This window comes from Anopheles moucheti, chromosome 3, assembly GCF_943734755.1.
Source record: "Anopheles moucheti chromosome 3, idAnoMoucSN_F20_07, whole genome shotgun sequence".
Taxonomy (NCBI): Eukaryota; Metazoa; Arthropoda; class Insecta; order Diptera; family Culicidae; genus Anopheles; species Anopheles moucheti.
In genome coordinates, this window is record NC_069141.1 from 39,499,711 (window position 1) to 39,511,739 (window position 12,029).

Below are 12,029 nucleotides of genomic sequence, written 5' to 3' on the forward strand. Positions count from 1 at the left end.
TTGATGCACATTTTGAAATTTATTATAAATTTGAAATTTGAATTTGAAATTTTATTTTAACTATAATAATCACATAATTTAAAACATGCTCCTTCTCGCTCGTTTGTTGCTTCTTCTCACCGTAGCAACCACCGCGTCATATGCACACACATACCTGCCAGAGCAACACACAAACGCAACGCCGAGAGAAGCAAGAAAAGCAGAGAGATACGAGCAGACGGAATGTGACTTTTTCTCTTACTCCCTATTACTTGTATTGTTACTTTCAAAGCGTGCGGACGTACGATGTGCCGTGCTCGTTGTTAGTGCCTGTGAAAAAAGAAACTACTCGCACTTGCTGTATTTACTAGTGATTCTTTTTACGCGATTATGTATCGCGAGATCTGACCAAAACAAAACAAACGTATTCAGTGCTTGATGGTTTAATGGAAAGTTCAGGTGGTTATATGCATCTGCTAACAGTGTGTTCATTGCAGTTGTTTGTTGTATTGTTATGCGTAGTCTAATGATTTTAGTACGACCAAATCGTTTAAAAAATGTGCACATTAAAGGGAATTACGAATGGTGCTATTTACGCGTTATGTTACTGTGTGTTACGTTATGTACTGTGTTTTGAACTGTCTTCAGTCCGCCAGCATCCGGAACAATAGTTTAACATGTATCGTGCTGAAAGACGGCCATTGTATCTGCTGCATTATTTCGTGCGTTGTGTTTTAGTCTTGCCCGTTTTTCGACTTTACATTTTTCAATTCTTTTTCTACCGTGTACCGTGCAACCAACGCGCTGGTGTATAGTTTTTTATGAATCAAGCAAGTACGGAATTGTTACAGCTATTTGCAACAGTAGTTCGTATAGAAGAATTCGGAAAAATGTTGTTGCAATGGTTAAAGTCTTCAACCAAACATAAACAATTCAAGAGTAAAATCACAACACAAAAGCAGCTTCTTTCCATCGAAACATAGCAGTAGCAGCAGTTGGTGTAGTGGAAAGGAGAAGCATAAACACGCACACCATAATGTGCGAGACAGTACCAACACCAAGGCACTATTGGGTAGAATGTGCACCAACACAACGACGTTTGTTTTGTGGCCACGTTATGTTACGCGGAAAGCATACTAACGTTCAAATTCAATTCCCGCTCAATTTCGAATGGGCGAAATTGAACGTCCGTTTTGCTCATTGAGGAAATTTGTAGCGAGTTTTGCGAGCAGATGGATGAAGAACCAGAACATACATCTTCTGTGCATTAAGATTTAGCGTGTGTACTTTAATATTTCCTAGCTAGCGGGAACGGGGGCTCTAGATGAATTGATTATAACATAAACTATGCTTATCTGGACGTTCATTGGAGCTTCCGACGAAATTACGAATAATTTACATTTATGTGTCATTATTTCCTTACAGTAAACGTAACTGCACTTACACTGCACCATCTGTCAACACAAAAACCGGTGCTAGAACAAACCGTGATCGCTGTGATCGCGTTTTCCAAAATAGTTACCTTGGTGTGTTGGTTTGAAAGTCGAGGTGATGTAGTTTCGTCGAAAAATCGCGGCCAATCGAAGTGTGCGTGGTAGTGGCGAATGGTGCGAAAAAGTGCAATCCAAGTAAACGCCCTAGTGTCACTGGCGCCCGGTAACGTGCGTGCGAGAAATGTGCGGTGCACCGTGTGCAAGTTGGTGAAAAAATGGGAAAATAGTGTGTACCGTGCCTAGACGGGTGTGTTTGCGTGTGTGTCGGTGTGTTTCGTGAAAGGTGAAGCCGCAGCCGGTGGTGTTGAGGCTAGCGAATGTTATGGGGAAGCGAGGAAAACCGTCTAGGAACCCCCGCATTTAATTGTAGTGTAAGCATTAGCGAGGTGTTTGAATGAAATTGCAGCATCATACATAAATCGTAACTAGAAAACGTCAAACTGCTTGATTCGTGTGTTTTGTGGCACCTCACTCTCAGGCGCGATGGCAGGAAATATTGTTAAATGGTGGAAACATAAGATACTCGGCGGCTACAAACAATTCACAGGTAAGTGTCTTCTCACATTATGCCTTCTCTTCCATCTGGATGTTCTTTTCATTTGGTATTCTTTCAATAAGGCTTGAACACCGTAAACTTTTCGAAAAATATTACTGAATCTATTGCACTGCAGGATTTCTCTGCAGACGGCGTAGAAATTGTGCCAGATGGTGCTTAATGTATTCCACTGCCACCATTATCAGGTTGCCAAATGTCAAGCTGCCGCTTTCGAAGATCATGCCGCCCGATGGTGACCCTAAGAAAGAAAACGCACTTTGCCAACCATCCCATTAACGCTGTGAGATGATTCAGAGGACATCACCAAAAAGAGAAGCACAAGAAAACCCCAGGTCTTTGCCAACATAAGCTGTTAGACGTCTCCTGTGCAATATATTGTTCATCACTAGAATCGGCGTGGTTTCCCCGTGTTTGCCATCTCCCCTCACTCTGGTTGGGAAAAGTTTTTCGGGCCTAATCCTCCCAGCTTAGGACGTGCCCTTCAACCCCATTCGCTTCTGTCATCGCTATGAAATAGCTTAAACGATTCCAATGGGCCGTACCCGGAATGGTAGGAGCGATGACGTGTCGAAACATTAAGGCAAAGAATGTATCTGGGTGGAGAGAGTGTCATGAAAATCCTTGGGGTGTAGTCTTAACTAGAATAAGTTAAAACTAAAGAAGGAAAACAAGCGCTTACCCACTGCAGGTTATTTAAGAATTTGAAGTTTCGCTGGCTATTCTACCCAATTTTTACCATTTTGCGTAACGTCTGCTGAAATTAATTTAATTCATGCCATTAATTCACATTATTGTTTCGGAAAATACAGCAATGGAACTACCGCAGGAACGAGCAAAAGACGTTTTGTACCTTTTGCGGTGTGTCAATTGGGATGCACAAGCACGCACGTACGCTTCTTTCCGGTCCACTCGGGTTGTTCGGTTATTTGGAACAACAACGAAAAAAAAAAATACCCCCATTCATCAAAGATGGCGCGTGTGTATGTACGGTTGCGTAGCAGCAGTAGCGCGCCGGGCAGTGGTACCATCTGGCTTACTGCTCCACGGTGTAGCTCTGCGGCTCATTTTCACACCTCGCACACACTTGGCGTCGTTTGGTTGGAGCCATTCTTGCACCGCGGGCCATTTTCTCGCCGTTACGTGCCTGGCCCCTCGGATTTGGCAGATGGTTTTGACCTAGTTACTGTTGCGGATGGAAAACGGGGGGGAATGATGTTAAAGGGCGATCCAGGATGTGCTCGGGAAGAGTTTGCTGCGGCCCCGTAGCGCAAAAACTTTTGACAGCCGTAGTTTTATATTTTAATTGTCGCACTATAAAACTGTTGGTTTAAATGTTAAAGCTGTAGATATTCTAATGCTTCTCGATTAATTTTCTCAAATGCGATGCGACAGTTCGAATCAAATAGTAAAGCAAAAGCCAGAAAAGCTTAGTGGATTCGCGTCGTGTGATATCGTTTTCTTGCCCTTTCGGTAAACCTTGAAGTTGTTGCGGTAAGGTGAGCAAAGCCCGCTTTAACCGAGCCGTCATCCAACAAGTAGATTGCCAGCGGAATCGCTTGTATGAAAAATAGAAAAACAACGTGAGCAAGAGCTCACCTCCGTTGATGTTGCTGAAGTTACCGAACCGTGTGCGTAGCGGGTGCGTATGGCTGCGTGCGTATACGTGTGACTCTGTTTGTGTGTGTGTGTGTGTGTGTGATGATCTTCAGCGTCATTATCATGCGTGTTCATCCACCCACCCGCGGGTCGGCCGTGTCTCACGCATTGCGTGTTTCTCTTTTTTCCTCTCTTTGTGCGTCCGATCATGCTCTTCGCGCACGAACGATCGTATTTGTAGCTCCCGCTCTTCCACACGCCTACGGCCCGTCATGACCACCACTTGCAGCTGTGCCACGCTCTTCTACCAGCTCTAGAGGTCTCTTTCACACTTACGCGGTGTGTTCGAATACGCCGGTGCCGGGTTTTTCGATGCGTACATATGATCTGTCGGCTTTTCTTTTTTCTTGTGTGCGTTGTTGTTGTTGTTGTTGTTGTGCTGTTCAAATGTCGATTTCTCTTTCTTTCCCGATCGGTTGGGACGCTTTTTGACGCGAGAGTGCGTGCATGCCTGTGGCTTCAGCATCCCTTCCCGCTCATCCCTTTGGCGCGGTACCCTAAAAACAGCCGAACCCCGCTTCTTTCCACCCCTCCCGGGCGTTCCCTTCGCCCTGCACGGTGAACATGCTTGTGGGGGTTTTTCGATTCTTTTTGACCGCTCCGCTTTTTCGTTCACATTGCGCCTCTTAGGCTCTTCCTCGTCGCCCAATGCCGCGTCCTTCGTTTTCTCTTGCACTCAACCGTTCACACACATGCTCCCGTTGCCCGTTGACCAACCGTGTGTGTGTGTGTGTGTGTGCGCCATTCGGTGGCATTCCTATTTCGGTCGCGTTTTCGGAATTGTTCCACCTCGGTCTACCCCCCCTCGGGTTGCCCTTGTGTATGTCACACACACACAGCCTATGGAGCATCCCTTCTACCGCCACTTGTTGTCTTCCCCGGTACCAAAAACTCCACAACTCCTAATAGATAGTGCGCAGCCGCGCGGGATCCCTTTTCGGTTTCTTTCTTCTTTTCATGCCGATGCCGTGCGTGTATGCGCGCGCGTGTGTGTGTGTGTGTGGAATTGTTTTTTTCCACATTTATGTATTTCTTTTCTTTCATATTGCTTTTATGCTTCGTATCGGTCGGGGTCGCGGCGGTGGTTCTTCTTTCTCTGCGCTTCGCTTTTCGCCGTTTCTTACTATTTTTTCCCCCCGTACCTTCGGTGTTTCGGTGCGCTTTGTGGTGTTTTCTTCTTCTTTTCGTCATTTGTGTCGAGTTTTTACACCTTCCTTTTCGTCATCCCTTATCCGGTCCATCCGTTTCACCACCACAGCGAAGAAGAAAAAGAAGACAACAATCACGTTGGCGTCGAGCGTTTTGCCTACTAAAGAAGGAAATGGAGATGGAAAAGATGGTGAAATGAAAAGTGGATGAAAGCAGTGGGAAGCGAACGAAGAAGGGAAGGAGGGAAGCGAGTGGACGGAGGGTGAAGGGACACGGTAAAGATACGTGCGTTCTCGGGATTTTTGTGTTATTGTGAATTGGTTCTTACTTCATGGCTTTTTACTGGCGGAGGATCGCTTTTAAACCTTTGTGGCCTGTCGGAGAGAATGAAACAGAAAGCTATTTCTCTTATGTTTTCCTATTCTTGCCTAACTAGTTCAATTCATTTTCTAGCTTGAAAGGATGACGCTTGTGAAAGGATGTTTCCTACTCTGCTTTGCAGGTTGTGTGTTTCTATGTCATATTCATCGGTCATCGATAGCCTGCCTGATAGATCGATGCGTCCGTGTATGTGCTTTGATGCTTTGTACTGTAAAATAGGACGGCATCCGACAAAAGCGGCTCATTTCGCCCCCCGTTTCCCTTAACCTACCTCGCACACCGGCAGCGACCCTTTTACGATGACGAAGTTCCCTAACTTTTTTCCTTTGCTGCGGCTTTTACATTTACGCACCCGTACGCATTCGAACACACAAACGATGCTTTTGGGCAGTGAAATGGAGGGGAGCGGGAAACTAAACGATCAGGACATGCTTTGAAGCGATCTTCTCATGCTTAGAAAAGATGGTTTAAAGCAAAAGGTTTTCTGCCAGCAGCCAGCAATTTGAGGAAAAAAAAATCGGTCGACTGAATAGAATTATGATCGTTGAGATAGAAGGGCATGTGAGCGAGAAAGCTTCAAAACCGAGGACTGTTTACGTGGCATTCCTCAACCTCCTGTTTGGGACCATCTGTTCGCGACATTATCTTTAGGGCATATTTTCTATGATCGATCAGTTGGTGGAACGGTTTGTAAGGAGGTACTAAATCCAATTGTTCAAATTACAAGCATTTTAAGACATCTTTTAGCAAAGGCCTTGTCATAACAGTCACAACATGTCTTTTTTTCCTTAACAGTAATGCCTCACTAATAGATAATTTCAGTTGGGCTCTACAACCATATTATAGTAAATATTAACATATTAAAGTAAATAATAGAAAAGATTGAAATCTTGGATAATTAGAGCTAAAATATTTATAACTATTCTAGTTCTAGAACATTAACCTTTTGCGCGCCTCATAGATTTGCGCATCAAAAATATGTCCAGATTTAATTTTGGTACCGGTGGGATCAGATCACTGGAATTCACATCGCCTGGAATACAGAAAGAATAGCATTAAGATGTATTGTTCAAATAATCGTACACAAGATCGCTTAAATGCTGCCGGCTCACTTGAAAATTTACGCAAATAATTCACAGTATTGGACTGAATAAATGCCAAATATTTGCCTTTCAAGACGGTAAGACATAGTTATAGTGGAGACAACAATCAAATAGTTTATCCACAACAAGCCTTGTGGACACATTGATTGTACAGAATTATTATTCAATAACCAAAGAAAGTCTACCGTTAAATTTTCCATGATAGAACGCCTCGGTTACGAATCGGCTTCGGTTGTGAGACAATGTCGATATTCAGCGAAAAAATCCTTCAATTTCCTGTGGAATTCTTTTTATAATCAACAAAATTTTACGTTATTTTATGCTTGTTGTCTTAAGTCCTAAAGTCCAAATTCAAGTCCTCAGCTTGCTGGGCATTTCGTTTATTCTATTGCATTTATGCATTTATTTATGCTCTTACTGCATGATGCAGATACTGCATGTGGGTACTTTGACAACTCGATCAATCGCACAAAAATCGCTAAATTGTGTCGGAGAATTTTGCTCTTTTAGTCACTATCGCAAACTCGATTATCATTAATCGTCCAACCTCTCGGATATTATAAATATAATTAAGTGATAAAAATTTCAAATACCATACTCAGACCAATATCATACCAGATGGATAAAATAAGCACAATAGGTTAAGAATTGTCCCTTGTTGTGGCATAATCGGAGCATCTCTAGGCCGATGATTTCCTCTAGAATATGAAGCATTGCAAAGTTACAGCAAAAAGCTGTAAACTGCCACGGTTTGCCATTCGCTTCGTAGTGTTGTTACGAGTGCACATAAGCTACACGTTTGCATCGGATGCAGTGTGCAGCAAGCAGAAAATTAGTGCAACTGTGGGGAAAATTGAGATAATGATAATGATGCCTGGTTACACCGGTGGAAAAGTAACAACCGCACAACTCTTACTTCGAGTCCACTGTTACGTCCTGCTTCGTACGGATATCACCACCAGCCTCACCATGGACGTGTTGTGCACAGGCTGCCCCAAAAGGGAAGAGCGAAATCTTTATCGCCTTTTGCTGCTACCCCGTGATGAAATGTGGAAGCGTTGCAAATTGTAGCCTTTTGTTGTGCTTTTGTGTTGTTGGTCCCGGTGTTACTGCTTCAGGTGCCTTTCGTTTTGCACATACAGCACACGAACCGTGCGAACGCGCTGTGGTTTGCCCGTTGCTAGAGTCTGCTGTACAAAAACGCAACACTTACTACCGGATCCGGCAGAGAACTTGACATGTTTTTCAGAATGTTGAGCATTAGCGTTTTATTTACTAACACAAGAGAAGGCAAATTTTCGTAAAGCTCCTAGACGGGAGCAAACCATAATTTCCTTGTTACTGCTTAAGAATTCGTAGTGGATGTGGTCTTTCAAGTGGATGACTTCAAGAGCAACTACGAGCTTCTTTAAAGAATTAAAATATCCGTAAAAATGGCTACTTGTTGGAGAATAAAATGAAACTAACATAGGCGACGACTTGCAGTGTGGTTATAAAGGACCCGGACATGAAGATCTCAAGGACTAAGCCCTGGAAGTTAGGCAGGTGTGTGCTTCAACATACGCCTAAACCGAAACCCATCGGGTTTGAGTTGAAACTTCTATTGTCGGATCATCCATTTGTGGAAATAATGGGGCAAGAGGTGGAACTGATCAACATTTATATATTGTTTTGATTCATAAATACGTTCCCTATTCATATTTAGGTGAATTGAAAAAGACTTGCTTCAAATTGCCGTAGAAATTGATTAAAATTTTTCGACAAACTCATACGACGTGACGGGCAGCAAACTTCTAAGATTAAGAGATAAGTGTACAACTAAACCATTTGGTTGTTGTAAAACCAAAAATAAGTCAGTCAGAATGATCTGATATTTAAGTTTCATATTCGAGTTCAAAGCTTATCACGTACATCAATGATTGAGTGTGAAAATTGTCCCTGTTGGCAGAGAAAAGCTCCACTTATTTAACCCAGCAGTACATCTTTACAGCAAGTTCAACTTTACGCCACGGACATTTTATTGCTACCTTTTGTTGAAAACCCATTTTCCGCGAACTGTTGTTTCTGATGCACGATTATGCAACATTGTACTTCACTCATCATTATTAACATTGTAGCTAAAAAGTAAACTCCGAATCCGTTGCAAAATTGTACAAACGTACCAGCTGCCAACGCTGCAGCGGCCCTCGGTTCTTTTTCGGTCTCTGTTTGGGCAAAGCGTTCAAATGTTGCCGGGGGAGAGTGTAGTGTTAAGGTAGGAGAAACGATTTGTTCGTATACAGCACCCTACAATTAACCACGCAAAGAGCCGGCGCACTGTTGGGGCGAAAGATTGTTTTTCAATAGGCTACACGTCCTTTTACGTCCAGCCGATGGGCGAGGCGCGCGCGTGTTGCGCGGTTGCATTGGATGTACGGGCGCATGGGAAGCGCAAGGTGCATTCATATTTAGGTGCATTGAAAAAGGCTTGCTTCAAATTGCCGTAGGAAATGATTAAAATTTTTCCACTTACCGACTAAGGAATGATGAAAAAGTATGCATACACTCACACACAAGCACACACTAAAGTGGGTAAAAAGCAGATAAAGCAATGGAGGGAGACGCCATTACCCCATCGCCATCGAGCGGAGCCGGATGTGTCGAAAATGTTCCGAAAGGTAATCATCAGCTTGTGGTGTGACGGAGCGCATAAATGAAGAACCGCCAAGAAAATGCTGGAGTGTGGTCCGTGTTGTGATATTTGCGAATATTGGCATGGCGGTAGCAAGGTGCATCCTCCATCCATCCTAGGACACTGACTTGGCACGGAATTGGCAATGGGGGACATGGGGCAAGTTTTCAAACAACCGATGGTACATTTCCGCCGACTCACATGGTTTTGCTTTTCGTCAAAATGTTTTAGTTTTTCATCCCAGCTCCCCCGATCTGCTGCTTTGGTATTTAATATGCTGGTGGGGGATTTTTGTTGTTGTTGATTGCCTTATTGTCGACCTTTCTTATGATGCGACTGCACACGTTTTTTTTTTGTTGCCTCCATGGTTTACAGCGTAATGCTCCGCCACGGCCTACAGCCACGGGAAATTTATCCACCAATTCCTTTTTTGCTGCCATTTGCCGAAAGCAGGGCCGCGGATTCAGTTCGGTGGCCGTTTCTGCCGCTCCTTTTTGTTGTTGTTGTTGTTGCCCGCTGTGTGTGTGTAAGCGTTTTGTGTATTATTGTGGCGGCCGCGCGTATTTTTACGAGCGGTACGGCTCGAACTCGCTGTAGTTTTCTTTCGCCGATGGTGGACTTAGTTGCAACAAAAACCGCAGCGACCAGAGCACCAGGGCGCACGTTTGTTGCCAAATTTTGCCGCCGTTTCGTTAGTCTGACCGACGTTAACGAGATAGCCGTGAAGCCGGCAGAAGAAGACAACATCGCCATGGAGGGTGAATGATAAACAAGGAGCTGTGTTATACGCTATTCTCCTTTGGGACGTATTCTTCCAATGCATTTCACTACGTGCCGCAGTTTTTTTTTTATATGATGGCGAATTTTTGCTTCTCTAGTGCGCTTCAAACAAATGCAACGAAACCTCAAAACAGCGAACCTGTCCGTGTCTTGTTGCAGGGGCTGCTTCAGCTTCTTATTGTTACGAACGGTCAGCCTATGGCAGGTATTTCGATGTTTTCGCTCTTTGAAAATGTTATTATGTGCCTTTGCTCCAATTCGCTTCGGTTCATGGTTGTTCATGGTTCCGGCCGCATTGATATTATGGGTATGCGAGCGAAGAATGAAACATTATTCGTTCTCGTTGCTGTTAAATTGAATCCATCTGTCACTCAATATGGTGCGCCGCTGCTATTACTGCAACGACTGTAGGATTTAACCAAAATCCGACATGTTTGTAACAAACCACATTCTTGGTTAAGATAATCCAAAAACCGAAGACGTGGTCTGGTGAATGTCTGGCCAAAAAACAAACGCAAACACATAATAATAATAATAATAATAATAGTGCTGTTCCGATATTAGTCTTTGAGCTTTTTCTGGCGTACTAATATTTTTTAAAATTTATCTGGTGCTGTTGCCAGTCGGTTTGCCAGTCGGCCTTTTGGGTTTTTGGTGACTTAGACGTATGAGCTATTCCTTGTGTTATTTGATATTTGAAATACTTGAGTTACTGAATACACTTACTCAAATTATTACTGATGATTTCCTGATTAATACGTTTCCATTTAGCATCACTAGAATCTTAAATAATTCAATTTTAAATCAGTTTTTGTTGAAGGTAAAGGGAAATGTTAAATGGGGCGGGCTGATAATGAATTTGGTAGCGGCAGGCCAGAAATAGCAGGCCTAGACCTCTTGAGATTCTTGTCCCGGCAAAAACTGTGATGAATATTTCTTTTCATGATTTTTCTTTCAATTCGTACTTCACATGACAGAGAATGTGAAATTCATTCACCAAGGCTTATTGTCGAATTAGTTTCTTTCACGTACGAGAATGCTGTTTGAAAATAAAACGCATCTACAAACGGCCCCCGTCACCTGTAACGACGCGATAAAGCTGCCGCTTTTTCCACCTTTTTTCGCGGGCCGGAGGGCGGAAATGGCTTTAATTATAGTAAGGTGCAAAACGCGCATCACTTCTTGCAGCGATATCCCCCGATCGCGTGCCGTTTGTGTTCGTTGTGATACTGCAGCTTCCCTTTGCGTGTTTGCCGTTTTCTGCACCAATCCACCAGCGACTGACATTGACGTGTGTGCAGCTTCATTGGCACTCTATTTTTCTTGCTTCCAATTTTTCGACACGCCAATGTACGCGCACGCATGGGATATTTATGCAGGAGCAACGGTTGCATCGATTGTCAGTTAGTTGTGGAATCCATTAGATGCAGTACCGAGTGCATTATATGACGGTATCATTATAGTATCTCTGGACAGGCCTGATTCTCATCGTCCAGGAATAATATTAACTTCGAACATACGACAGAAAATATTTTCCATTTTAGTCTTGGAAAGCTCGACGTTTGATATGTTCCTTATTAATCCCTAATCCTTAATTCTTATTTGTTTTAGAGTTTACTTAGTTATACGAATGTCGTTTCTATATTGAAGGACCAATAGTTTGGGGAGGAGTTTTATCAAAAACATCTAACTTTTTCTGATCTCTGATGGTGGTTAAGATAATTTTTCAACAACTTAATTGTTGCTTTGCGTTATTTAACTGATTTATTTTTTTTTCAGATTCTATTACAGTGTGTGGTACTCTCACTTGTTTCATTCTACTGCGATGGTATATATACCAGTCTCTTTATAATCATATCAAGCGTTCTTTATGAGCAACATAATGATGTCGCCATGCATATATCTCGCGTAAAATATGCGCGGGTAATGTTCTCAAGTACATGGGTACTTTTGCTTTTCTCAAATACTAATTAACAGCTGAATTGAGGAAATGTTTTCCATCTACAGCATATCTTAACTATCAGATATTTCTCTATTTAATGATGGATCGTAAAAAAGCTTATGGTGTTATGGCTTTACTTGACTGAACGACGTTTGTCTCGAGTTGTTTCTATTTGCACAAGTTAATCCAGCAGGTTTTGTGAATAATATTTGTTGTTTTATGTTACGAATATGGAACACGACTGACTCTTTTCCACAGCTTCATTTCTCATTTCTATTTCCATCGGAAAGCATTCATCGTTTCAACAAATGCAATGTTT

The 12,029-nt window shown here is 42.9% G+C and overlaps 1 protein-coding gene across 1 annotated transcript in view; it reads left to right on the forward strand.

Moving 5' to 3' along the window:
* Positions 1-1,955: 1,955 nt before the first annotated feature.
* Positions 1,956-12,029, forward strand: part of LOC128304569 (protein naked cuticle homolog) — a 45,348-nt gene continuing 35,274 nt past the window's right edge. Inside the window, exon 1 of the mRNA XM_053041768.1 lies at positions 1,956-2,019. Coding sequence (XP_052897728.1) covers positions 1,956-2,019 — 64 coding nt within the window. The remainder of the gene's footprint in view (positions 2,020-12,029) is intronic.